Consider the following 25,304-nt stretch of genomic DNA (forward strand, 5'->3'; position numbering starts at 1 on the left):
TATGATATATCATATAATGCCACTTTGTGCACTGTCCTTTTAATTTTTATAAAGTCTATTAAGACCACAAATTGAAATTAACATTTGGAAAACAGAAAGAATCTTATTTCAGTGCTACGATATTATTCATATATATACGCGTTAACTTGTTGATAAAAAGACTTAATGTTTAAATATATACATTTGAGAGATGTTATAAAAAAATACTATAACAAAAGTAAAATATTTCTAAANGTAGTAATATATATGAATTTTCGATTGCACACATTTGCTTATATATAAAAAATACGTACAAAATTATATATAAAATAATTATATGCATGTATATAAAATATGCTTACAAATGAGTGAGATTTTTGCAATTAAAATAATATAAATAATAATTTGTATATATCTTGCAGAGTTATGAAGTTCAATTAGTTTTGATAAATAAATATAGCTTTCTTATGATTTCTGTCCTCTCCATAATACTATAAATTATATGATATATAAATATCTCTGGTCCGCATAAAAGCATAATCCGTAGAATATTTAATATAAATATTGACATTAAAAAAAGAAATATATATACAAAAAATCGAACTATCTTTCAAGATATATCACATGTGCTTGCACACACCTATTGTACGCGTTTTATATTTTACCGTATACATATTGTCCGATGATATCTTTTAATTATGCAGGATATTGATGAGTGATAAAATAGTCATGCGAAGTATGCCAGGTAATATAAAAATAGACGTGTAAAACACGTGCTATTTATAGGAGGATTTTAAGGGAGGGAAATTAAATCGTTGGCGAAGTCGCTATACTCTGCCCTTCAGGTCAATCATCTTCTCATCGACATATCTGTAAAATTAAATATCGGGCTTGCTCTACCTCACATCTACGGCTGCGTAGTTCATTAAATAGGCGAGATGGAATGGCAACACAAATGTACATATGATAAAGTCATAAGAGGGTATTCTATTCTTGTAAGGAAACTTTAATGCACTCTCGTTGTGCGCAATATTATTGACGTTTAATTAAATAACAAGTAATTAATGCAGTAAAGTAGCAAATTGAGTTAATTGCTAAATTAATGATTAAAAAATCAATGTACAACCAATCATGCAACATATAGAATATAAATGTTAAGTAAAACATCTGCATTTTCCGTATGCGTATTAGTGATACATCAATTTTATTTCGCATAAAACTCGCGAAAAGCATTTCTCAACATGCTATAATTATTAGAGGCTTGCAGAAGCGTTCCACAGCTTTTTACCTACATTTCTTTTATTAATAATATAAAATAACAATTAATACAAAAAACAAAATATTATAAGGCTCCTTGATTAAAAAGTTAAAATTATAAATTATAATAAATATATATAAATATGTCTAACAAACTACATCTATAATTGGGATCTTATTGCCTGTTTATTATATATAATTATTTTGATAAAGGAACAATACACGTGTGAAAGTATTTAGTCATTTATCGAGTCAATCTTCACTTTTCAGTCTAAGTATCCACAATCATCATCCACTACTTTCTGTCAGCTTTCATGTAATAGTCTGATTCCTTGTCTATGATATAATTTATCTTTTGAGCACATGAATCATAGACGATTCGATAAACGTTTGCAAGCCCCTAATAGTTTTGCGGTCAGATCAAACTAAATATAGTCATGCGACGAATTCCTAAAAAATTGTTCGATGAAGCCTTAAATGGCACGAACAAACAAGCATAGACCACATGCAATGTTAAAACATACATGTATACATACCTATACAGGACATAGTGTTGTATTATGAAAAATATATCGAATGCCACAGAAAAGAATCCAAGACCGAATTTAGTTGGATCTCCAAAAATACTTTCCCAATCGTCTGAGATCAAAAAATTAATGTGAATTAGCACGTCTCATGACGGAATTAAATTATAAATTTTAGGTACGGATATAAAATCAAAATATAAATTTAGCAACATATTTTTACCGTAGTTGTAAGCGTTGAGTATCATTTGCAGCATCGATAAGATACCGCCGGTAAAATCTAAGAATATATTTCCAATGCTCCAGCCAACAGTAGATTTTCTCCTATAATTGTAAAACGCCTGTGGCACATATTTGATAAGCGTAATGCTGAGCTTAACGTAGCTGCAGTAATAGAGGAAATCTAGCCATTGTATTATCTTGACGAAGGATAATATCAAAGATATTAATATAAATGACGAAAATATTCCATGGATAATACGCGCGGTCGTTGATACTCTCTGATTGCCAATCTGGAGGAGGAAGAAAACAATATAATTAAATCTCGATCTCTGTAAGTATGGCGATGTGTTATTTCGAGAAAGAATACTTCCATCAATTAACTACGTAATTAAAATTTCATTTAGTTACCTCATAAATAAAACATTGCGTGACCGTTACTGTAGTAGCAAATAATGCGTGTAGAGAGAAAAATATATCATTAACTTGGACAGGATTCAAGCCTTTTGGATATCGATTGAAATACTCAAGCTGAAAATATTAAGTCAAGATGAGAATTAATTAAATTATACACGTATGTGAATAAAATAGTATGTATAACGTAAATAATGTTACATTTTCCTATTGAATTATACTAGATGTGATAAAATTTGTCTCGGGTTTCATTTATATCTTATCTTGCGTCATTATCAGAGATTCTTGGTTCTTTTATACATTCCGTGCCCCGTATGATGAATATAACGAATACGACGATATCTTACCTCAATCTCAGGTATCCAGTAGAGGCCACAATTGAATAACGCGTACATAAGAAAACCGACGAGATTTAACGATAGGTAGTCGAAGTTGAGACCCACAACACTTTTACGTTTGTAATTACTGTAGATTTGTGGATAAAAGCTTATACTCCATGCCAAAAAGTATACCCAGCCAACCACAGCACTGATATGATACAGTGTCTCCGATTTCTCTATAGTCACTCTAACAAATGCTTGAGAGACACTAAAAAAAAAAGGAACTATTATATACAAAATAAATTATTTCCACTTATGTAAAACATTACGTAAAAATATATTTCGAATATAATAAAAGATACCAAAAAATAGCATTTTATATATTTGCTTACTTCAAATCGATATTATTCAATTGATCTCGCGGTATAACGATTATTTTATACATAGACATTTTTTGGAGGAAATTTTTGTAATTATTTTTTCTTCAAATCTTGAGATTCTTTCCGCACTATTTTTTAAAGCACTATCGCGAGCACATTACACCAATATAAGCTTTGGAGTTTGTGGATTTACAAAATTAACTGAGTATGTTGCACAAGAGTCGCTTGTTAACATCTCAAAACTAATAATTGAGAACATCTATTAGGTACAGACGCGTTAACGGTCGCTACCATACTAGGAAGTAATCCGTTGCAAATCCGGGTACAGACTGGCAAAATCTCAAGTTTTAGCTTGGTTGACAAGTTTAGGTCAAAAGGCTATCAATGCATACACGGCTAACGGAGTAATGAGAATATGAATGTAACGTGTTGATTGGAATCGTTTTGGAATTAGTCATAAAGATAATGGAGGCATCAATGCCATAGGTCTCTGCTCTCTGCTGTTTATATAAGCGGTTCAATTAAGAGTACGAACACTACTTAAATGAAGATGTGCGTATTTGTACAGCCGATTAGAGTTTATATATGAGTTTACAAACAAGTTAAGATTTAGAACCATATCTGAAATGTGCAATTATATATACATACATACATACATACATACATACATATATATATATATATATATATATGTGCGTGCGTGCGTGCGTGTATGTGTGTGTGGGTGGGTGTGTGGGCGTATGTATACTTACTCTGTAATATTACTAGGTGTTATATTAGCACTGAGAATCGAGTGGCCTGCATTCAGGCCTTTTACTTGTATACATTCCGTCTGATTCGTTGTAATATTAAAACTAGATGGACTGGTGGATATCAAATCAGGATGCTGCGCAACTATCGTTACTGTCACGCTTCCACTAATGGGTAAAGGTTTCCTAAAAACAAAAGACACACTGTATAATTTTAGCAACAAAAATAATACTTTTTTAATATTCTATATATTCAGAATTCCAATATATAAATTTGTGATATAATAAATCAAATGTCCGTGATTAACTAATAAAGTATAGAATCCACCAACTGATATCACATTCTGTTAGATTAATATTGCTATCAGTCAATGCTGCTATCATTATTTCTGAAGCAAATGACGAAATCGTCTTTGGTATGTCTAGAACATGCTACGATTAAGTGAATGTGAGTGAAGGTGAATAAAATGCATATACTTGGTATATGCAACATAAATTCTAATCAATTATAGTTGATTTACTTTGTAGAAATAAATTGTGAACATCAGAAACACGTATGTTTTCGCATGATATTGCAATTACAGTGTGAATGTATACGCGTTGTTAAAAGTAATATAACTTCATATTGTGGCCGTGTAATAGCTGATAAAATCTAAAAGTACTCCACGGACATTTGTAATATAGCCCATTATAATAACTTGGACTGGTGGCATACAATCATTATTAATCAATCATTACTCACGTTAAAGATAAGTTAAATGATCCTGGGTGATTGATCTGGATTTTTAAATCCTGCGTAGACACTTTCAAGTCTGCCTGAACACACTTTAAAACTGCAAATATAAAGCGGCAATATATGATTAACATGCGGATAATATCAATATATAAAGGATTGTTTTCCTTTACCGTGCCTCACCTAAAAATATGAGGATCCACGTGTAGCGTAACGAAGCCATACTTGCACACCGGCTGAAACAGAATGATAAGCCACGCTTAAAATCATATATCGCTCCTCAGCGTTGACGACAATTTTAACGATAGCATTATCATCTCAATCATTTGCATGTCATGTGCGTGTGTAATTGCGGACGTTCAAGTGAACGAAATGCGCGGCTCGCTCGCAGAATTAATTAATGTTCGCGCCCGTTCATGTTTCTTACGTGTTGGACGTACGAGCGAACGGCGTGTTTAACCTCAAAATGCGAATCACGGGAATGATCACAGACTCGTACGATGCGATGACGTTTGACACGCCGCTCAATCATTTTGCTGATTGTCAGTCAGCAAGAATCGATGATCTCGATGACCGAATGTAGAAGTCAAACGGCGTGAAGTCAAGCACATTCCGCAATATTATTGTGTTTAGCGGCTTTATCAGACCTTCCTAGCTATCAGTGTCAACGTTAGTTGGCGACGATGACGCCAGTGTCCGTCAATGTCGTCGTCGTCATCATCAGTATTATTATTATCGTCATTGTTGTCATTGTCACCGTTATTATTCTTACTAATGTTGTACGAAGTGAGCAAAATAGTGTGGAGCTAATTAAAAAAAAAAAGACACAGCCGGTGATATCGCGTGAACTCAAATTCTCGAGATCGCGACGGCCTCGCTACTACACTTTGCGGCATGTTAAAATCGATAAGAGATGATTATAAGAATTATCGGCGAAAATGTTACGATACTGGCGGCGAGAGATTGAGAGAATAAAATTTGTATGTGGAGCTGTTCGACTGTTTGACAGAATTATCGGCATTTCTTCGAAACATATGCATACACACATACACACACGTACATGTTAATTTTTTTCTTGTTTAATAAATAGAACCTTGCGACGAGAATGCTACAAGGATGATGTAACGCGCGGTACTGATACTGATTATGCTCGCAAGATAATGCAGTATCGAGCTTTTTTCAATAATCTGGTCTAATGAAACAACAACACATTGCATCACGCGAAATAATATATTTCATTTACATCGTGTTGCAATGTGTTTGGTTGTGTAGGCAGATTAATACCGTCAGTGAGAAATACAAGTCTCATTTTGCCGGGCGGGTTTCAACAGCTGTGATTCTGGTTATCGACATTCCATTCCTTTCGTTATCGATATGCTTATTAATCAAGCTTTAAATACAAATCCACATTCGCGATATCCATGCAATTCGCGTTACACGCGCGATCGTTTCTTCTCCTTTTCAATGTTTTTGCACTTCAATGCTTAATAGACGATAAATATATTTTAGTAGGTCAAGTCTCGGTAAAGTTCCACCGAGATTATGAAAAGGCTGGCAAATATCCTAAAGAACATAGAAAAGATAGGAGCGGTGGGAAGGGGGGATGGTGTGTGATAACAACTGAGTTAGAGCAGAAGGAGGGAAAGAGAGGGGAAGAGAGAAAGCGATACGTCGAACGGAGTGACGAAGACAAACGAGACACATTTACTTTTGCGCGTTGGAGAAAAATCGCGTGATAAAAATGATAAAGGGAGAACGTGTAGTTTTAACGCGGATATAATAAGATAGGTCAGATTATACGTGAATTAATAAATTGAGATTTCATACGATTTCTTAAGAGATCGAGCCATTTCACGACGAAGTTCAGTAGAGAAAATTCAGTTTTTCATTAGAATATTCATGATCGATATAGCATATGTAACAGAGAATTTGTGTTTCTATTTTCTTCTTTTTCCGAATAGGTAATCTGTAAGAAATCTTGCATACGGTTAATCATGTTCAAGGATATGGTGTGTTTTTCAAATTCGCGTATCGCAACTGTCGTTAATAGACCGTGAAATCAATTTAATGCGTCACGCGATCAGCATTTAATTATCTATTATGTTTATCCAAGATATACTTCTGTTTACTCAAATATTAAAATATCAGTGTCGTATATTTGCTTCTATATGCTCATTTAAGCACATAAATCTGTAAAATTGGAAATTATCATGTACCTATTAATATCGTCCGTGAGTATATATTCTCGTAATATTTTAGTCGCGTACATGTTTACATATATCGTGACGTGATATCGCGTTTCTTTCTATAGCTTGCGGCTGAAAAAGTTTCAAAAATGCTCTCCGAGGCCGATGACGATGCGAGAGAGAAAATAAGAGTTTTTATTTTTGATATCCGGCTATTGCAGATTTATTCGAGTCGAGATGCGCGCGCGTAATGCGCTCGAGCAAAACAAAAAGACCGTAACCTCACCCAACGTAAAGGATTCTAATTAAGGTCGGATTAAAAGAGCAGTATTTCGCGAAAATAAGGCGGCAACGTGGTGGCTAAAAATAAGCGTTCGTTTATTTCGTATTTAGCTAAATACGTTCTATGGTGGTTATGCCCGCGAATTCAATTAAGCGCGACAGTAACAGACGATCATTGGCCGCGATTCCGGAAGTGAGCTTTCCTATCTTGTCGGTAACAATGTTACGTTCGCACGCAATCGCGTATTATTCCTTAATTTGTGTGTACGATACCACGCGAACGATCCGCGCGCAGCAGGCAGAATTAAAATCCGGACGAACGGGTAATAACGATTATCATAAATTAGAGATTAACACCAACCGGGCCTGCCGGATTGGCCGACTTAATGCTCGTCTCATGCTAATTTCTTATCACGGTCAATTTTTTAATCGCGCGCTGAGTTAAACTCGTCGGCGATCGGAAAATATAATCATACACGGCGACTCGTTAATATTATTTCGGGAACGCAAGATTATGTTCCCGAAATAAAAAAAAATCCCGTCCTCTCCTCTCTCTTCTTTTCCTTACAATGTAAAATTCGTATATCACACAATCGTATATCACCTTTCCGTATTCCTAAAAATTTCGAGAGAAATATGTATCGTAACTATTTTATCGCATTATAACTATTTTATCACTAATAACACTATTATCTGAAAATCTTCAAGGTTATAAATTTCAATATGAAATTCTTAAATTTACTAGCAGAAACGCTATTAAGTACTTTTAAAAACTTCTTCTTTAACAGTGTACGACTTACGTCGGTGACTCGTTCTCGTTCCAATTTTTTCCCCGACGCATATCTCATGCAACATATTTCACTTTTAAGGACTTGCGCAGAATTAAATTAACAAAGAGCGCACGTCAAAAGATCCGCATCGGTAGTACCGTAAAGCACACACGCTCAACCACGTTATCGTAATTTCATTCGTGGCGTAATTCGCTTTTTTAATACCCACGAGACAGAAAGAGAGAGAGAGAGAGAGAGAAAGGGAGAGAAGGGTCGCTCGCGCGCATCATTGAGGCGGAGGAGCCATCAGTTTCCTCGTATATTTGAGGATATTTCAAGGGTACCGCCGCCTTTCCCTTTCTCTCTTTCTCCCTTGCCATGATACATTAAGGCAAAATGTCGACATTACGGCCACGCGTCGCTCAATATATCATTACGGTGTGCGTAGTCGGGACGACTCTCGGAGGCGGTTGGCGGCCCGTCTGAATCTCCGGGATTTATTGGGCCGCGCGCGGCCCCGGCATTATTATTCCATCGGCGGAATTATTGGCGCAATTAACTGCCGGCTAAACGGTTTTAAATACTCTGCGCGCGCGCGCGCGGTGTCGCCGCTTTTGTCGGGGCTCTTTCTCTCTCTCTCTCTCTCTCTCTCGGAACCGATCGATGGAGCGCGAAATATACGAGCGACCGCACTCCGTTGACCGCCGTCGAGAAATTTTTTATGGCTCTATTCGCGATTTTATCGGGGCTTTCTTTCCTTTTCGTTTTTTTCTCTTTTTTTCTGTTTTTTTTTTTCACCAAGTCGTCCAGGCTCTCTGCAACACACGCCTCTTGCCGCGAGCACGTGAGCACGCCGGTTTGAACGTGAATTTTTTTCACGAACCGCACGAGATGTCTCGCAACATTCGCGGGAGGTGTGACGCGCAGCGTCGATACCGTCGTGTATTTTGGTGTCGCGCTTATCGTTTTAAGTGACGCACTTGGAATGTTGTTTATGCGATTAGACGATATAACTCGTTCGATTGTTTATCGTGTGCACACGTCGATTGTATCCCTCTCCTCCCCGCAATAACACGCGCGCAGAAGAATAATACGCGGGCGCTTGGGCGATGCAATTTACCTTCGTTTAGCAGCTGCATTTGCGCAATTACGATTTTCGTTTGAAGAGAGAGAATTCAGTTTCGCGTGTCGTACCCGCGTTTATCCGGCGATTTCGCGTTGCCGCGAACACGATGAATAACAATATTCATTGTAACGCAATTTTTCTCCGTTCAGTAGCCGTGCCGCAGTCAGCGGGATTACAGTCGAAAAGAGAGAATTTAGCTCTGTTAATTTCCGTTTGATCCCATTATTTATTGCTAGTACATTCGAAAACAAACCGGCGCGCAATAGTCGCACGCCTGCAATCGCGTATTATGAATTATTAGGACCCCAAGCGCGCGCAACCGGGAGTGTGTAACGCGTACACCAACCCTTGTTCTCGCAGAAAATAGCCGCCACGTACGATTGCCAGGATTCGTGTACATACGGGGAGAGTTCGAAAACAGCTTGTAATAGCAACGTCGAAATTTGAGCACTGATGCTTTTATCGTATGAATATTGATGGGCATTGTTCGTCGAAGCGCGAATTTCATGGCTGGCGACGCGCGAGCGCCGTCGTTGGCGAGCGCGCCACGCTGGCACGAAATTATTTTCGCAACGCGACACGACGACAGCTCATTTTTGGAAAATATCGCCGGCCAATATCGCGGCTCAACTCGGATATCTCCCTCGGATTTTCTCGGTATCTCAGTCTGCCTTTCTTATCGTTCGGCCGATAATCAATTTTATCTCGACGGTATCACGCATAAATGATGTCACAAATTAATAAGTTGAGAAATCACTCAATTATGGCTTCATTACAGAGAGAGAGAGAGAGAGAGAGAGAGAGAGAGAGAGAGAGAATTTGTGTTGTAATGCTCCATCAAAATTCTTATCCTCCCGTTCTTTTTTTTATATTTTCGTATTCTGCCTTTTCATTACTCTTGTTTGCCATTATTGTCCTGGATAGATTTCAATCGTATGTACACATTTGTGACGTGCGTATTGCAGGGATCAGCTATGGGAGGTTGTAAATTCGTTCGCATATATGCGCTGATTTGATATTTTCGCAATCGAATAGCTCCGATATGCCAACGATTCGAACTCATGCTTTAATCCAATTTCTCTAATTTAATGTAATAAACAGCAAATTTTCTCGCACGACGTTATTCTCCGTTGCATATTTTACTGCATCTTCAGTCGCGATACTATTTATTCCACGATCATCTTGTGTTCTTCTTGTACGCTCTAGTCGGTTATTGACGTAAATTTACGAGTTCCTTGCCGGTCTACCCTGTATCGCGGATCCGGTTTCCAATATTAATATCACCGTCCAGCGCGTTTGATCTTATCGCAATATCGGATTTCGTGAGGTGTTTGAGCAAACAGGGTTTGAACAGCAAAAGAGAAGAAAAAAAATAACAACATATCGCCAATAGAATAAGAGTACCAATGAAATATAGACTATTAGCATTATGTCGCACACATGTCCTGAATTATTATAGCTTGACGATGTTTATATTTCCGCACTTCATTTTAATTTTTTTATCCTTTTAAACGCGTATGCAGACATTTTGTATAAATTTAATTGAATACTCTCAATAATTTGATATCTTCGAATCTCTTTTTCTGTAAACGAGAATAATTTATTATCGGTAATTAAAATATCTTGCGAACTGAATATATATTTCGTTTATAATGTCACTATTATAAAAATTTTAATTACTTTTGTAAAATTAATATTGCAGCCATTGTATGTTTTATCACTAGACTGTGACTTTCTGCGTTTCCTTGGTTTATTTCCGCGAAAAACTGAACAATATAAATCCGTATGCGATGCTTTCGTGCTCTGTTTCTCTTTTAGTTTATTTTACTTACGGTTTAGTTATATTCCTCCTTCAGTTTATTTTACTTAACGCGATATGCGCGCGCGCCGTTTATTTATATTTTGTTTTAATTTCATAGAATATATTCACCCCGTGTTGATATTCCGCGATCTACTAAATTTCTAATACGATTTCTATCAAGAATTTATGATTCTCGCTTATAAATGAGTCACTGAGTTTTTTTCTTTAACGTACGTCAAAATACGTATGTATCATTTATTTACCTATCCATAATTTGAGAACTATTGACATATTTCGACATTTCCATTAAGGAAGACTCGAGTTTGAATTGGTCAAGTAGTACAATTTTTTTTTGTTTATATATATAATACAAAGTCTGACGATCTATTTTAAAATCGCTTTACGTTCGACGTCGTTTGCAAACGCGTTACGGACTGTACGCGTTGCCAAGTGAAATTATCTCTTTAGCTGGCAAAATTGCAAGTGTAAAGTAGAAATTCCTGGCGTACAAATTATGACAGTTAATAACCAAAGCGCACATACATAACGCGTATAAGTAGATAATCGAATTAATTGCGGCGCGCGCGTTCAAATAAATACATCCACGTGCTGGCGATGTGGGACCGCGTTTGTAAAATTCAATGTAACGCGAGATATAATGTACGTATCGCGCGTGAGATATAGGCAATACGCAATTTCCGCTCACGGCTGTAACGTGTCATCGCGTAAATAAATAAAAATGGTGTCGTCGTATGTTGGCCGAACGAAATCCGGTCGAATTTACAAACCGGTGGAACGAGAGTGAATATTTAATTACGCCATTTGTTTATCCCATTCCGCCGAATTACTAATTCGAGCAGCCGAGTGGCCGATATCCTCGATTGCCGTAAGCGGCGATGTATGTGCATTAAGCTCTATTTATATTTCTCATTATAACGGTTAAATTATCGCTGTTCTGTGCTCTTATAACTTCGCGACGTTTCATTGTAATTTTATTTAACAAACAATCGCGATAATGGGACTGAAATAAAATCTCACCCGCATCGACCCGCGAGCGCATGAACAATTCGGGAAAGTTAAACTTAGATCTCGGTAATAATGGGTATTTCTGCAGCGGCAGGTTGGACGGTGACGTATATTTTAGAAAACTATCGAAGTACCGAAAAGTTATACGAGATACTCTGGAGAGCGCATAGCTCTTGCCGACTTATAAAGAATTTCTCAGTGAATTTTCGGTGATTTAAAAAGAGAGAATTATCGAACGATATTTTTTATTCTCAACGTTTTTTGACACTGAGTCCATTATTAAAAAGTTTTAAAGCAGAAATCCGTAAAAATAAATTCTCGTTTAAAACCGTAATTCTCTGTAATTGAAACTCCCAATTCTCGTAGAACAGATTAAAATTCGCAAGATTTAATTCATTGAAACTCCTTAATCTGCAAGCGCTTCTAAATTAATTAATCCAAGATGATTTATATCTCGTCGTTGAAATAAAGTATAATCCTCCTTAATATGGTTTCTGGTATCTTCGGAGGTAAGATAGGAATGCGTGCGCGCGCGCGACATTGAAAACATTACTTATATATCGTTTCGTATATCATTACCTAAGTGCGCTTTAACTTTAGATCGACATAGCGCTTCGAGATTAATGTCCTTAATTAATTAATGTCACTAGCTCACGGTCAATTTTTGCACCGACATGACGGGTATGAATGAGTAACGTATTATTGAATGTATCAATCAACTTACGGGATGTTAATCGTTAACGCGTTTGACTGTTGAGCACGTGAATCAAGTTAAGAAACCTGTCGCGGCTCGATTGTCTTATTTATGACGAAGAGCGCTTTGTGAATCACGTGTTCATCGATAACGGGATCCCGCTTTGTCTCGCGACCGATCGATATCGCGATTGCGCGCGCGAAATATGCGGCGCGCTGTGATGGATGTGTCTGCGCGCTAAGAATGTGAAAGCTCGCGGTATCACATCGAAAATTAGTTGTCGAAATTGTATTCACTATATATCATAATTGCGATCGTCTCGTCGATCGCGTATGTACGATATTACTTTTTTAAATTTCTTAAAATGATACTTCACTTCAAGCGACAGTTAATTCATTTCAAATGATAGTGAAAATACCGTCACTTGAAATGGAGCGACATTTCATTTTTCACAAGAGTGAATGTTTCACTCGTTTGGAACGAGTGTTTAAGTTGTTCTCGATTGGAATGTTTTACTTCAAAAATAGTGAATTCTTCTAATTTACAATTTTCAATACGTATTCTTTTTCACTGCGTTGTTCTTAAGGTATTATTAATAATTTTGTTTGTATTACTCCATAAGAGTGAAAAGTTACTTCAATTCGAGTTATTCGGCTGTCATTCCATTTTTTGAGTGGAGATTTCACACCAAAAAATTTAGAAATTATATTTGAGGAGCGAATTCTTTTCGGTCAGTTCGAACGTTTGCGTTTCTTCTCAATACGATTCGGCAATTCTGATCGTCACTCGAGTGAAAAATCCCATTACCGATGTTAGAAGAATATATCCCGATTGATTATATCAATCAAAGTATTATTTTACTATTTCCAGGTGTCCATATTATTTCACACAAACATTTAGACATTAATTGCAATATTCAAATTTTTTCGGACGATTATACTGACGATTTGACCCCTTTCTCTTATTATTCGAAAGAAATGTTGCGTGAATTACCGAGACTTCTAAAAAGTAAGTACAGTAGGATATCACCGAATGTAAGACATTATACCGAGTTGCAATAACCAATTCACAAAGTATAATACTTATATTTATATAGAAAACCCCTATATTTATGATCTTTTAGGTACGTTTGAAATCAGGTAAACTTGAGAAATGTTACTGAAAACTGACGGTAATTAAGTCTTCTTAATTCAACGGGCAGTCTATTACTGAACTCGATAAATGAAATATACATATGAATTGAACTTTATTACCGACGTCTTATTCTCATTAAAAATAATTAGAATACGTATTTTATTATGTTAAAAATACAAAGTTTTATTTTGAGAGAGAAAATATCGACATTACGCCAAGATATGAAAAAAAAAAACATTGTTTAAGTCAAGTGATTTGAAAACATTCTTTAATCGTAAAAAAAAAGTTTAATGTCTAAATGATAAACTATATACAACATGAATGTTAACACTTTCAATTTTCAGAACAAAATTCATCGCGCCATTTCCGACCATTTTAGTTTTTGTAATTTATTTAAAAAATGAGTTCCGTTGCTAATAGAATCAGCCTCGGTAATGGGAACTTTTTACTCTATATCATTGTTTATCCTTCCGATTCGAGTGTAAGAAAATTGCTCGCCTGACGTCGATGATTAGCAGTCTGCGTGCAATGTAGAAGGATAACGTCGCATAACGTTAATCAAGAGCGAACGCCATGGGCACTAATAACATTTTTATTGTCGCCGCCGTAGTTATGTTGTCCGTTCGCCTTGACCGATTGCGAGTTCCAAGTCACTTTCGATTCGTTCGGCTGCAGCTTGGCAATCTCGGCGCGCACTACTCGATAATAAAGATGCAAACAAGGTTCGTGGTATCGGGCTCGTGACACGGAAAACGACTCGACACCATTGTATTCGGATACATTGCAAAATTCCCGTTCGTTGCGGAACGGCGGCGGACTTTTGTTTACGACGCGCCGCTACGTGTGCGTGTTTTCGCAAAATTCTCGCGAGCGAAAAACTTGCATCGTTAACGGCTGTATTTGCGTGATACACCGTGTGTGCTCTCTCTCTCTCTCTCTCTTCTCCCTGTCGCTTATTCCGTCGGCATCGATAAAAGCGCCGTTATCTAGTACGAAGAAGTTAAAAAGCTCGCGCGCAGGCCCCATGTGCCCGATCCGGCGCTTCATGAATAATTCACAATTTATTGAATTTTAATATCAATATCGACGCGATCGCGGATTAATCGACTAGCATGACCGGCGAATATTTATGTACCTTCCTTCCTTGGTGACGCTCGAGCTACTATGATGCTCGGACAATTGCCCCCTTTTTTTCCCTCATCGCGACTCGCGATATTATTTGTTTTTTAGCGGCGCGCTTTACAGCACGCGCGTGCATACAAACGCTGGAATTTTCGCACAGAATAGGGAAACAGCTCTCATCCAAATTTCATCATTATTCCATTTTCGGAAAACGGAGAGAGGGGATGCCTGGGACCGTGGGTGCGCGCGATCGCGCCGTTTAAAACGTGACGACCGGAACGAATGAAGTTGCCAACGTCGAAGTTTCCACATGTAGTCTTCGCGTTATTTGTATTATTAATGTAACTGTAATGTTTTTGTAGTAAGATAAAATGTTTTATCGTTAAATATTGCGCATTCTTTTCCACCGAAGAATGTCTACGCTGGAATTTTATCGATAACGAGACCAATGTGAAATGATGATTGAGATTGAGATTAAATGACTTGCGATGATGTTCACGTGCGAGACACGCTACAAGGAAGATTCGTGATAACGGCTGATTTCGTTTTCCTGCATTACATTGAAAAGTGTCGCTGAGTAACGCATGATGCGATATTCCATCTAGATAAGACGATAACGAGCTTTCGTTCAATTCCGAGAGGACATTATACAACCTAATTGAGTGATCAAGCATTTCTTTTTAACGAAAGTTTATATAAAATAATATACTGATAATTTTTACTAAAACGAATTAATTAATTAATTAATTAAAATTGCTTCTAAGTGTCACTTAAAGAAGCTCGCTAGCCGCCAATTAATTAGTATTGTTATTTTTCCGGGAAAATTAAATCCGGCGGAGAAAACGAAAACAACATTGTTTGGCGAAAAAAATGATTTTTGGACGCAATAAAATCTATTATGGTTGTTTTTAAAGACAGGCATAAATTTCCTGTGTCTTACAACCGTTCTCTTTTAGTCGCAGTCACAATTGTAGTATATAACAGGTTTTATAGAAGGTTTTGTATGTATTTCAATAACCAGCTGAAAATTAGCTGTCCAGAATGAAAGGTAATGCATACTACATGCAGTGTTCATATTGTTTGCGTATATGTTAAAGTGAAATTGAGTTAACAGTATAGTATATAGAAAAAAATTTTTAAATAAAATATTTTTGATAGTAGACGAAGATATTTTCGCGAGCTGCTTCGCGTGATCTGCAAAAGCATTTATATTTGCGATAACAAAAGTGACGAGTTATCGAAACGCGTTGAAGCACAACAAAATACTTTAATTGAACAAGATACAAATATGTATTTTTGTTTCCCTTCTTTTCTTTTGTAACTGTTATGCAATATCATATAGTAAGTGTATAAATATGTTTTATTTTTTTTCATTTTATATTAAGATTTTAAACTATGCATTAATTTATTTATTTACTTATATATTTATTTATTTATGTATTATTTATGTGCACTTTATTTATTTATGTATTTATTTATGTGCACTTACAACATACTGTATTAGTAAAGTAATGCTGTCTGAGTATATCATTCAAATGATTACAAAAACTAATTTTTTAGACCAAAAAGATTTTTTCCAAGTTCAATGAAGGAAATTGTAAAAATCTGCTTTTTTCTTATTTTTTTCTGAGTTTTTCCCAACCCTTGGAAGCGCTATAACTAATTGCTCAGCTCCGACGACACTTCTTCGATGATCACTTTGCAGATACGAGTCGCGACGAAGAACGTGCGCGCGCGCGCGCGAGCGAAGAAATCGCTGACTCGCGAGAAATTCGCGACTCACGAGACTCATCGACGCGCGTTTTGTTACACACACGCGCGCGCGCGCGCTTTGTGTCAATGACTTACGGCCTGTTTGCATTCAACGCCCTCGTTTTCCCCGGTTTCGAATAACGACGCCCTGCTCGCCGACGGCCGGTCGTGCGGCGCGACGGCGGCCCGGATCGATTTTGATTTCACGGCCAGTTTCACGGAAATTAAATCATTGCACGATTGGCGAAAATGACGGATCGCTTTGTCGTAAATTCATGCGGCGCAAAATCCTCACCGCTACCTCGCCATAGAGATCGTTTAACGGCACTTTATCGTGATCGATGTCCCCCTTTCGGCGTTCCTTCAATGAGCGCGTACGTGGGGGAGATTTTGCGATCATCGATGTGTATAAAAGACTACTCGTAAATAATATATATTTTGTCCAAACCGTGGAACGACAATGACCGTGCGCGAATTTAGACTTTCGGTCTCTTACAGTCGGTGTTTCATGATGACGTCATGTTAAAAACACAAGGAAGGAAAAAATAACGCGAATATGTTTTTCTCGGAATAGAGAGATTACGTATTGTAAGTGGTTACGAGTGGCAATGTTTTGTTACTCGGCTCGACTTATCTGCGCCATTATCTCGTCATTTTTTGTCTACCGCGACGTTATTTCAGTTGATTTAAACGATTATGGTGATTATTATGATGCGCTCCGCCGGTTTTCACTCGCTACCTGATTTACCGATAAAAATTTGCGCCGTAGCGCTCACTCACCTGTCAAATTTCGCTCAGCCGCGACAGTTAAAATCTACCTCCGAGGATACAGAGATGTCCAATCTCTGCGCGTTACAACTGACTTCACGAGACCGTCTGTAATGAGATGCTTTCCATTAAAAGCTGCTGAAATATGGATGCTTGTAATCAGGAATCGAGAGAGCGAGAAAGAGTTTACGTCACAATTTTCCATTCGCTGACAGAAAAATTTTTATCCTTTCACGAAAGTGATTCAATTTTATCTGCTTTCATTATATCAGTCATTTTTTTTTTTAGAAAATCGATATGACTTGAAGAGCATGAATTTTAGTTGATATTTCATTTAGAATGACAGTATTAATATAATTATGAAATGAAAAGGAAAATTGGATATCGACAATTAACGTTTAAAATAATAATAATAATTAGCAAGTAGTAAAAATTACATAGGCACGCACATTGGAAGCAAAATTTGTAGATCAATTGTTCTCAGATCAGAGTCATGAAAGATTTATTTTGATGTTATCTTCATTGACACAATGCTTTGATAATCTGTGATAAACTTTTTCTTAACTTCTTGAAATCCGCGTTGTGCAACCGTCGGAATAACCAGAATCATTTGACAAATGCCAAGTCACACGTATGAAAAAATTGAAACTTTGTTATTAAATTTGTTATTAAGTCTTATAACATTGTTATCAAAGTAACTTGATTGCCACTTAAAAATTCGGCGAATGAAATTCCGATTTGAAATATTTTATCCGATAATTAGGTTGCAGAAGTTTATTATTTTCCCGGTTATATTTATCCATGTTCGCACAAGGAAAGTAAAAAACAAAAAAAGAAGTCGATACCGTCGCTCTCAGCTGCAAAATGAAACGAGGAAACATACCAGCGTGTGTGTTGCTATCGATCGATCGATCCAATTACATTCGGAAAAATACGTTTGATTCGAAGGATTTCGGTTCTATCACATCTAGAACCGTGTGGTTATCATCCCGGTGAGCAAACACTTCCGACCACAAACTCGGCACCGTCCAAGGACTCCAGCTTGCTGATGAATGCGGTCACGGAGCGATGATTTCGACTTTAACGTCCAGTCAAGGCCCCTATCGTGTTTGATTTTCAGTGATCCAGTGACCTCCTTAATGTTGAAACACGATTTCGGGCACGGGTTTGCTTCTCGCTGCAGATGATCGTATCAGGAATTTGTAGCTGAAATAAATATAAATCCATCTAAAACGAATTCCTATTATTTTTGTGTGTGTGTGCGACAAAAGTTCCGTTATTCCTTCGATTCTCGCGACTATCAGTATTTCGCGTTACCGGTCCATTCCACTTTCTTTTTATTCCGCTCGCTGTTATTGATCTCTTTCTGTTATACGTGAACAAATTCAGGATGTGCCGGAAAAGTTATCGCGGAATGTGGAGGAGGATTGAATCGCGAAAACGCGAAACGTTGGTACATTCGGGGATATCACGTGGCGCGTAATTTCATAAATTGACAGACGCTCGAACGCGGCGCAACGAAATGCAACGAGGCGATCCGGCTTTCCGAAGCGATTGTTTAAGTCATGAAAGCCAAAATGATCCGGCAACGAAATTATTCACCGTACAACTGCGAAGTGCAGATCGCGACAGCTCTCCCGCATTTGGTATCGACGTCGAGTTATTCGACACGTACGAGACAGCGCTCACTTTGAATGAAAAGTGTCGCGATCGAGAGGCATTTTTTCACGGGGAACGCAATAAGAGAAAAATGAAGCTGGAATTATAGGTTTCCGTTTAGTTTCGACACACCGGTCGGAAGGAACTTGTAGTTTGTCACAGTCAGCTCTCGCGGCGAACTTTCCGAACTGTTCGCGTTACGCGCAGAAAATCGAGCTCACCATTATACAAACACCGGTACATATATATATATATATATATATATATATATATATGACGTTGAAAACAATCGGCGTGTCCGATATTCCGCGCTTGTCCGCGATCTTCCCTTGGATGAGGAACTGTGTTATATCGTTGGGCGCGACGAATACATTCACCACGTGAGAACAACAACGATCTACGTTACGTCGAGCGAAGAACACGATTCATGACGCTCGCACAAGCTCCTTCGTATATATAAATCCCGCAAGAGAGTCTTCCCCCTCTTGCTAAAATCTCGCCCTCCCCCCTCCTACCCGCAGCGTCTCGTCCGCCCCTCTTATTTTCAATCGCTCCTGTTCGCTCGTGCTTCTTGCACGAATGATCATTTGATGTCACATGATCGACGTTTCTCGCTCCCGATGACACTGCGAATATTTTTCGACGAAACGAGCGCGCCGATCTTCGGGTTTGCTCCTTTGACGAGACACACGCGATCGACGCGCGTTTTTCGCCAGGCCGTTCTCTCCCGTTGCTGCGCTGCTGCGGACCGTGCAACACGCGCCGCTGTGCGCGGCATATTGCGCTAACGGTGCAATTTTCTCGTCCGAGACACGTGGCACTTAATTAAATTTAATACGAGTTGTCTGCAACACTTTCGATCGCCTTCATCTAAGCGCCGGGGCGTCTTGCGGAATTATTAAGAGACGCCCACGGTATTCGCGCGGGGGAACGCGCGAGATAATTAAAATTCGGCCGGGAAGCGCGGAAATCCCGATTAATTACGTATTTCAGTGTCCTCCGGACACGCCTTATTATAGGAAGAACCGAGCATGGGTTTTGGCTGTTTTGAAGCTAAGAAAGATATCATTATATAACAGAGTTTCTCAGATGGTGCAACTTCAATTCGTAATGTAATTTTGCCTTTCCGTCGCACCGATATATAATAATCGATATATAATAAATATCACGAGAAAACAAAACGTGTTTATTTAAGCCGGGTCTAAATTCCGAGATTATTAATTCGGAGTGACAAACACAACGCAAAAGTGACAAGATCATCTTTTTGATTCATCCACTCGATTTACCGACGTGACTAGGGGTCTCTCGGTATAGGCGAATACCATTTATCTCGTATCTCAACAAGATTATTTCGGCTTACTTTTATCGGCGATCAGATAACGTTAATATTAGCTCGAATATGGAGTGTTTTGTTTCCTAGCTCGTATCGAATTTTTTCTAACAGCATCATCCACTTAATCCGTAACAATTGACATTTATATAGTAGTATTGTTCTCGTCAAGTTGTTTTAGTCTCACATGTGATTTTTCTCACGGGTCATTTTATGATCGAATTATCGTAATATCGTCTTTCGCCTTACGTTCAGCAGCAAAAATAATAATACGATAAAATGTGACAATAAGATCCTATGTGTTTCTCGGAAATTATATTGCATAATATCTTTCGAGACAGGACACTTGTATACAACGGCAAGATAAAGCATCTGAGCGAAATGACAACTTGTTAGTTCTGTTTCATTCCGTCGTCCCGCCGTTCGTAGATGGCAATCGGTTAATTCACAGACGCGAGAGTTCTCGGGTTATTAATACGCATTGAACTATTTGCGTGGCACGTGCAACGACATGATGACAAAGCAACAAGCCAAGGAATTAATCGATGTTTATTGAATTCAATTGAGTCCATTGCACGTTCGTCAAGTCGCCACCAATGAAAGTCATTAAAAATTGGCCGTTACGTTCGTCGAAGCGCCAACGCCGAATAAACGGCCGTTCATCCGTTCATAGTATTTGTGGAACAATAGGAGATGTATTAATGTCGGTACACACAAGGAAGGGAAGCCGATATTAAAATGACCGCGTCATCCTGTCCTTATTTATCAATTACAGCCATTTCTGTCGAGGAAATGTGTTAATCTTGATTGACAATATCCTCGTCATATTTTCCACTTTCTTCGAGCATGCTAACTGCAATCTTATCTGACTTCCGTTACAAACTGACGTTTTGCATCTCTAATTTAATCGCGCAGTTAAGAGGGTCGAAGAACCTCCTCTTTCTAATCTACAAATTAACAGAAATTTCTTCGTGCAAAGAATGCGCGGTTTTTATAATTATACACTTGCACGGTTTTTATAATTAACCATGTATCGAAATTGGAGATACAAGTTGAAATAAAAGCCCTATGTAATTACGAGGGATGGTTCGAGGTACGTATTTCGAATTTGGAGGTATTACGCGATCAAGAGAGTACCTCGTGATGCCTCTAAATTTGAAATACTTATCTCAAAATGTCCCTCGTAATTATGTGGGGTTTTTATTTCAACGTGTATCTCCAACTTTGGCGATACATGGCTAACAATATATATTTCTTATTTAATATGTATATCGTATTTACCGACAATAACGAGGTAGATACTTCGTTCATTCAGCGTGATACAAAGATGATCGGCACGATTGATAGTAAAATCAGTCATCCTTATAAAAAAGAAATGCCAATCTTCATCGGGTTTTTCACTCTCTTTCGATGTTGTTTTAGGACTGTCATATTTTATTTTATACATTATCGCGCATTGCTCTTTGGTTGAAGGATTTAACAATATCGTTCAAGTTATCCAGCATCTTTAATTCAATCATGAAGCGAAACAAATCGAAGTGCATTTCTCTCGAATCTCTACAACTTATCAGAAATTCAAGAACGTGCGAAGTGAGAGTTCTTTATTCTCGTATGCTTCTCGCTTACTATCGTAACTTCGAATTAAACATATCGTCCATTTACTGGCACAAAGATGATCATGTGATCGACGGTGGGACCTAAACGACCGATACCTTGACATTGCCATTTACGAGGGGCCTAATTCTGACGGTGGCAGAATAGCGGGAGGGGGGGGGGGNGGGGGGGGGGGGCATTCAAGTGCGTTCATTCTCATGAAATGTTACACGTGAGCGATATGCTCGCGAACGACGATGACGACGAGTCATTCGTGGAGCATACGACGCCGTGATGTCATCAAATGACGAAGCAAATGCGTGACGTGACGTAACTCAGACGGCACATTGCTTGAGTTCTTCACCCGTGCTTACGGCCTAGTCAAGCTCTAGATCGTTCGGCGGATTACGCGCGATTGGCACGAATTCCAGAAGCGCGATGAATGGCCAAAGGCAACGCCGGCGGCCTTGACTTCGATGGTTTCGCTTTCACGATGTTACGACGATCTTGAGGAGGAGGCCGATCGACGAATAAGAGTCATCTGTAAAAAGATCTGATTACGTATAAAATAATACCTTGAAACGCGACTAGCAGGACTAGAACAAATTCTGCTAATTAGAGTTGCGATGTAATCTTTTTTTTATAAATCTTTGATCTTTGGCGTTGAGGAGATAATATTTAGCTACGTATATATATATGTGTGTGTATCGTAAATATCAGTCACATATATAATCAGTAATATAATTAAATCAATGGAATTCTATCTTTGGAAATGTGCAAATTGAAATATCTTTTGGTCTCAAAGTTGTTATGTTCAACATGTACCGTGTGCTTAACATATTTCTCTTACCTAGTTCTTTGTCCGTCCTTAGAATCACAAAGCAAAATACACCTAAGTAAACGGATCCTTCTAAAAGAATTTTTTGCAAGGCTCTTACCATGAAGATATATTTGTGCACATAACTGTACGATGGTTATAAAACAGACGAGTGTTTCCTACGTGCAGTTAACTGTACATTCGGTAAGAAACATATTAATTACGGCGTGTCCCGGAGTGAAATACACAGTTTTGAATAGCTTTTATTCGAAAAATTGAGATAAACGAATGTTACAACGGTTATCTAGATAAAAACATTTGTAATTTAATGGACGATGTATTGTTAATACAACTGTGAATACAAAAAATATATGTTGAATTCGTTTACAAACAAAGGTTCCCCAGCCGAGTGAGAGCTTTATTGCGTTTGCGATGTTTTTTTTTTTAGGTACTTTAATGTTTTATCTTTTGCACTCGTGCGATTTGCAGTTTGCGGTAATATTTCATTTTCTCCTTAATTGTCAACGACCATCGCGAATTGGACCCCATATTTATTTGAATTTTTCGACTGGAAATGACGTCATGCGGTCAAGCTGAGTGCGTTACTGCGCGAAGCCTCGCGCGTTTAAAAATGTACGAATTCGGAATTATAACGTATATCATAAATAAATCACAAAGTGGCAACGTCACGTGTCAGTTGAGCAGATATAATTTCTGAACAATGTTGGAAAATCCTCGATCAAACGTTAAGCGCTTCCGACTGGGGATTTGTTAGCGTTTGTTATAAATAATGCTTCAGTAGTCCATTCTACGTCGAGTTAACGTATAGCTTCATTAACGGATTATATCGCGCCATAATTACCTATTGCAAATTTGATTCGATAACTCACTCCCTGTTCCCCTCTTTCTCCCTCGGTCGGTGAAATTTTACCATCGCAGCGCCAGAAAAGCAAATCACGTCGAGAAGTGATTCGTTCAATTCGCGTGCTTTGCGATCGCATTATTGATACGTTTGAGCGAACGGTCCGTAATCGGAACGTGAAAAATGTCATACTACAAACTCACTTAGCTCATTAATGTATCCCTTTCGGCTCGACGATCGTGCTATTGAACCGTCTAGACTTTACATCAACGATAAACGCGTCTGGTGGCCGAAGGCCAAATTAAATGATCGCCGAAAGACGCGTGCGCAAAGGTTTCGATGTGCTGCAAGATAATCGCGTATTGTAATTGACAACGTTTTAATGAACATATCTCTACCGGCTCGTTCATCGAAACAGATAACGAATTCATTTATGTAATGACACTTAAACGCATCGTGCCGATTTTTCGATGATTATACATTCGAAACGTCTAGATTTTACTCGATGCCCGTTCGAGAATGAACGGCGCGTATACACAGATGTCGCGACACGTGTCGAGATAATTATAACTGCAATAAAAGTCGTTCGCGCACAGAGCAGATACATTTTTCTCGCCGGCCTTCGTTGAGCACTCCGTTTAATTTCCCTTTTTTTGCACGATGTAAAAGCGAGTACCGGTTTTATTTAGCGAGATGTTTAGCGAACCGGCCTTCTTCTTTTACTGCGCACCACCGGTCGGCTTCTATTTTTACGCATCACGTGCTCTTCACCTTTGTGTTTCGTAGTACCCACACTCGCGGCTTTTGCCGAGATATTATTTAAAGGGAGGTCATTTAACGAGCTAACATTTGATAAAACAATTTACGAACGCGATACGTAATTAACGTATATGAGATAAAGGCAAATTATACATTCGCGCGCTCAATACGTAATATTTATGCGGTGAAATGGTGGTTATTAATAATATATCGTAATGCACGCCTGTTTTAAGGTTGAAAGTCGGGAATAATGGGCTCATTTATATGATTCATGTTTAATCCGCGGTTTCATCGCCAGTTACGTCGCTTAGAACGCCAGCTGCTGGCGGTAAAGATACCAATTCCTCGCAAGTCGATATCATACTTCCAAGATTGAGATGAATTATGATATCATGGATGGCTACGAGGTAGTAACGTTGCAGCTGCTCCGCCGATACGAAAGAAAAATAGTCCCTCCCGGTAGTTCTCAAGTGATTAAATGGCAGCGAGTTCGTCTAAATTACGCAAGGACGCACGTGAGCGCGAAGGCTGGCATAATTAATACTCAAAGAGCCATCACTTCCCGATATTTGTAATTTGTATAATTATAACAATCCGTTCATATGCGCGGAAAGCTCTGCACATAATCGTTCGTTGCAAGAATGGACAAGGAAAGAAGGAAATTTCTTGTTTGAAGTTTCTGCGAAATTTAAATCTCAACTTATGGAAACATAAACTGTTGCGAGTTCGGAATATATTTTTTGATAATTCTATAGTTCCTGAATAGTGAAATAAATAATTTCGGTCGATAAAGCAAAGAAATCGAATAAACTGAGATCTCACGCACACAACTTCACGCTGCATCTCACTTTGTCCTACCGCAATTTCTTTCAAATTTCTTGCCATTTTATTCACCATTTATCACTTTCCTAATTAGTCTTTTTGTACACGCATTGAATAAATTTCTTTTTTCTTAATCGATGTATATCTTGAAAAAGAACGACTATGCATCTGTGATAAGGACGCAACTCTCAGGTTTCCAACGAATCTTATCTGAAGTCTCTACGAC

At 38.1% G+C, this 25,304-nt stretch overlaps 1 protein-coding gene across 5 annotated transcripts in view; it reads right to left on the reverse strand.

Moving 5' to 3' along the window:
- Positions 1 to 19,153, reverse strand: part of LOC106746977 (cystinosin homolog) — a 20,666-nt gene extending 1,513 nt beyond the window's left edge. Inside the window, exons 1-10 of one of the 5 annotated variants that reach the window (XM_014624191.1) lie at positions 19,117 to 19,153; positions 18,120 to 18,442; positions 17,249 to 17,344; positions 4,759 to 4,811; positions 4,585 to 4,675; positions 3,846 to 4,028; positions 2,741 to 2,981; positions 2,391 to 2,510; positions 1,984 to 2,272; positions 1,773 to 1,875 (exon numbers count right to left, since the gene is read on the reverse strand). In XM_014624191.1, coding sequence (XP_014479677.1) covers positions 1,773 to 1,875; positions 1,984 to 2,272; positions 2,391 to 2,510; positions 2,741 to 2,981; positions 3,846 to 4,028; positions 4,585 to 4,675; positions 4,759 to 4,798 — 1,067 coding nt within the window. In that variant the 5' untranslated portion in view covers positions 4,799 to 4,811; positions 17,249 to 17,344; positions 18,120 to 18,442; positions 19,117 to 19,153. Of the gene's footprint in view, positions 1 to 402; positions 850 to 1,347; positions 1,687 to 1,772; positions 1,876 to 1,983; positions 2,273 to 2,390; positions 2,511 to 2,740; positions 2,982 to 3,845; positions 4,029 to 4,584; positions 4,676 to 4,758; positions 4,812 to 5,002; positions 5,421 to 17,248; positions 17,345 to 18,119; positions 18,443 to 19,116 lie in introns of those variants that run through there. The other 4 variants (XM_014624187.1, XM_014624189.1, XM_014624186.1 and 1 more) reach the window with 4 other exon arrangements.
- Between the last annotated feature and the right edge of the window lie 6,151 nt (positions 19,154 to 25,304).

Source organism: Dinoponera quadriceps, unplaced genomic scaffold (genome assembly GCF_001313825.1).
Source record: "Dinoponera quadriceps isolate SergipeBrazil2010 unplaced genomic scaffold, ASM131382v1 scaffold1846, whole genome shotgun sequence".
NCBI lineage: Eukaryota > Metazoa > Arthropoda > Insecta > Hymenoptera > Formicidae > Dinoponera > Dinoponera quadriceps.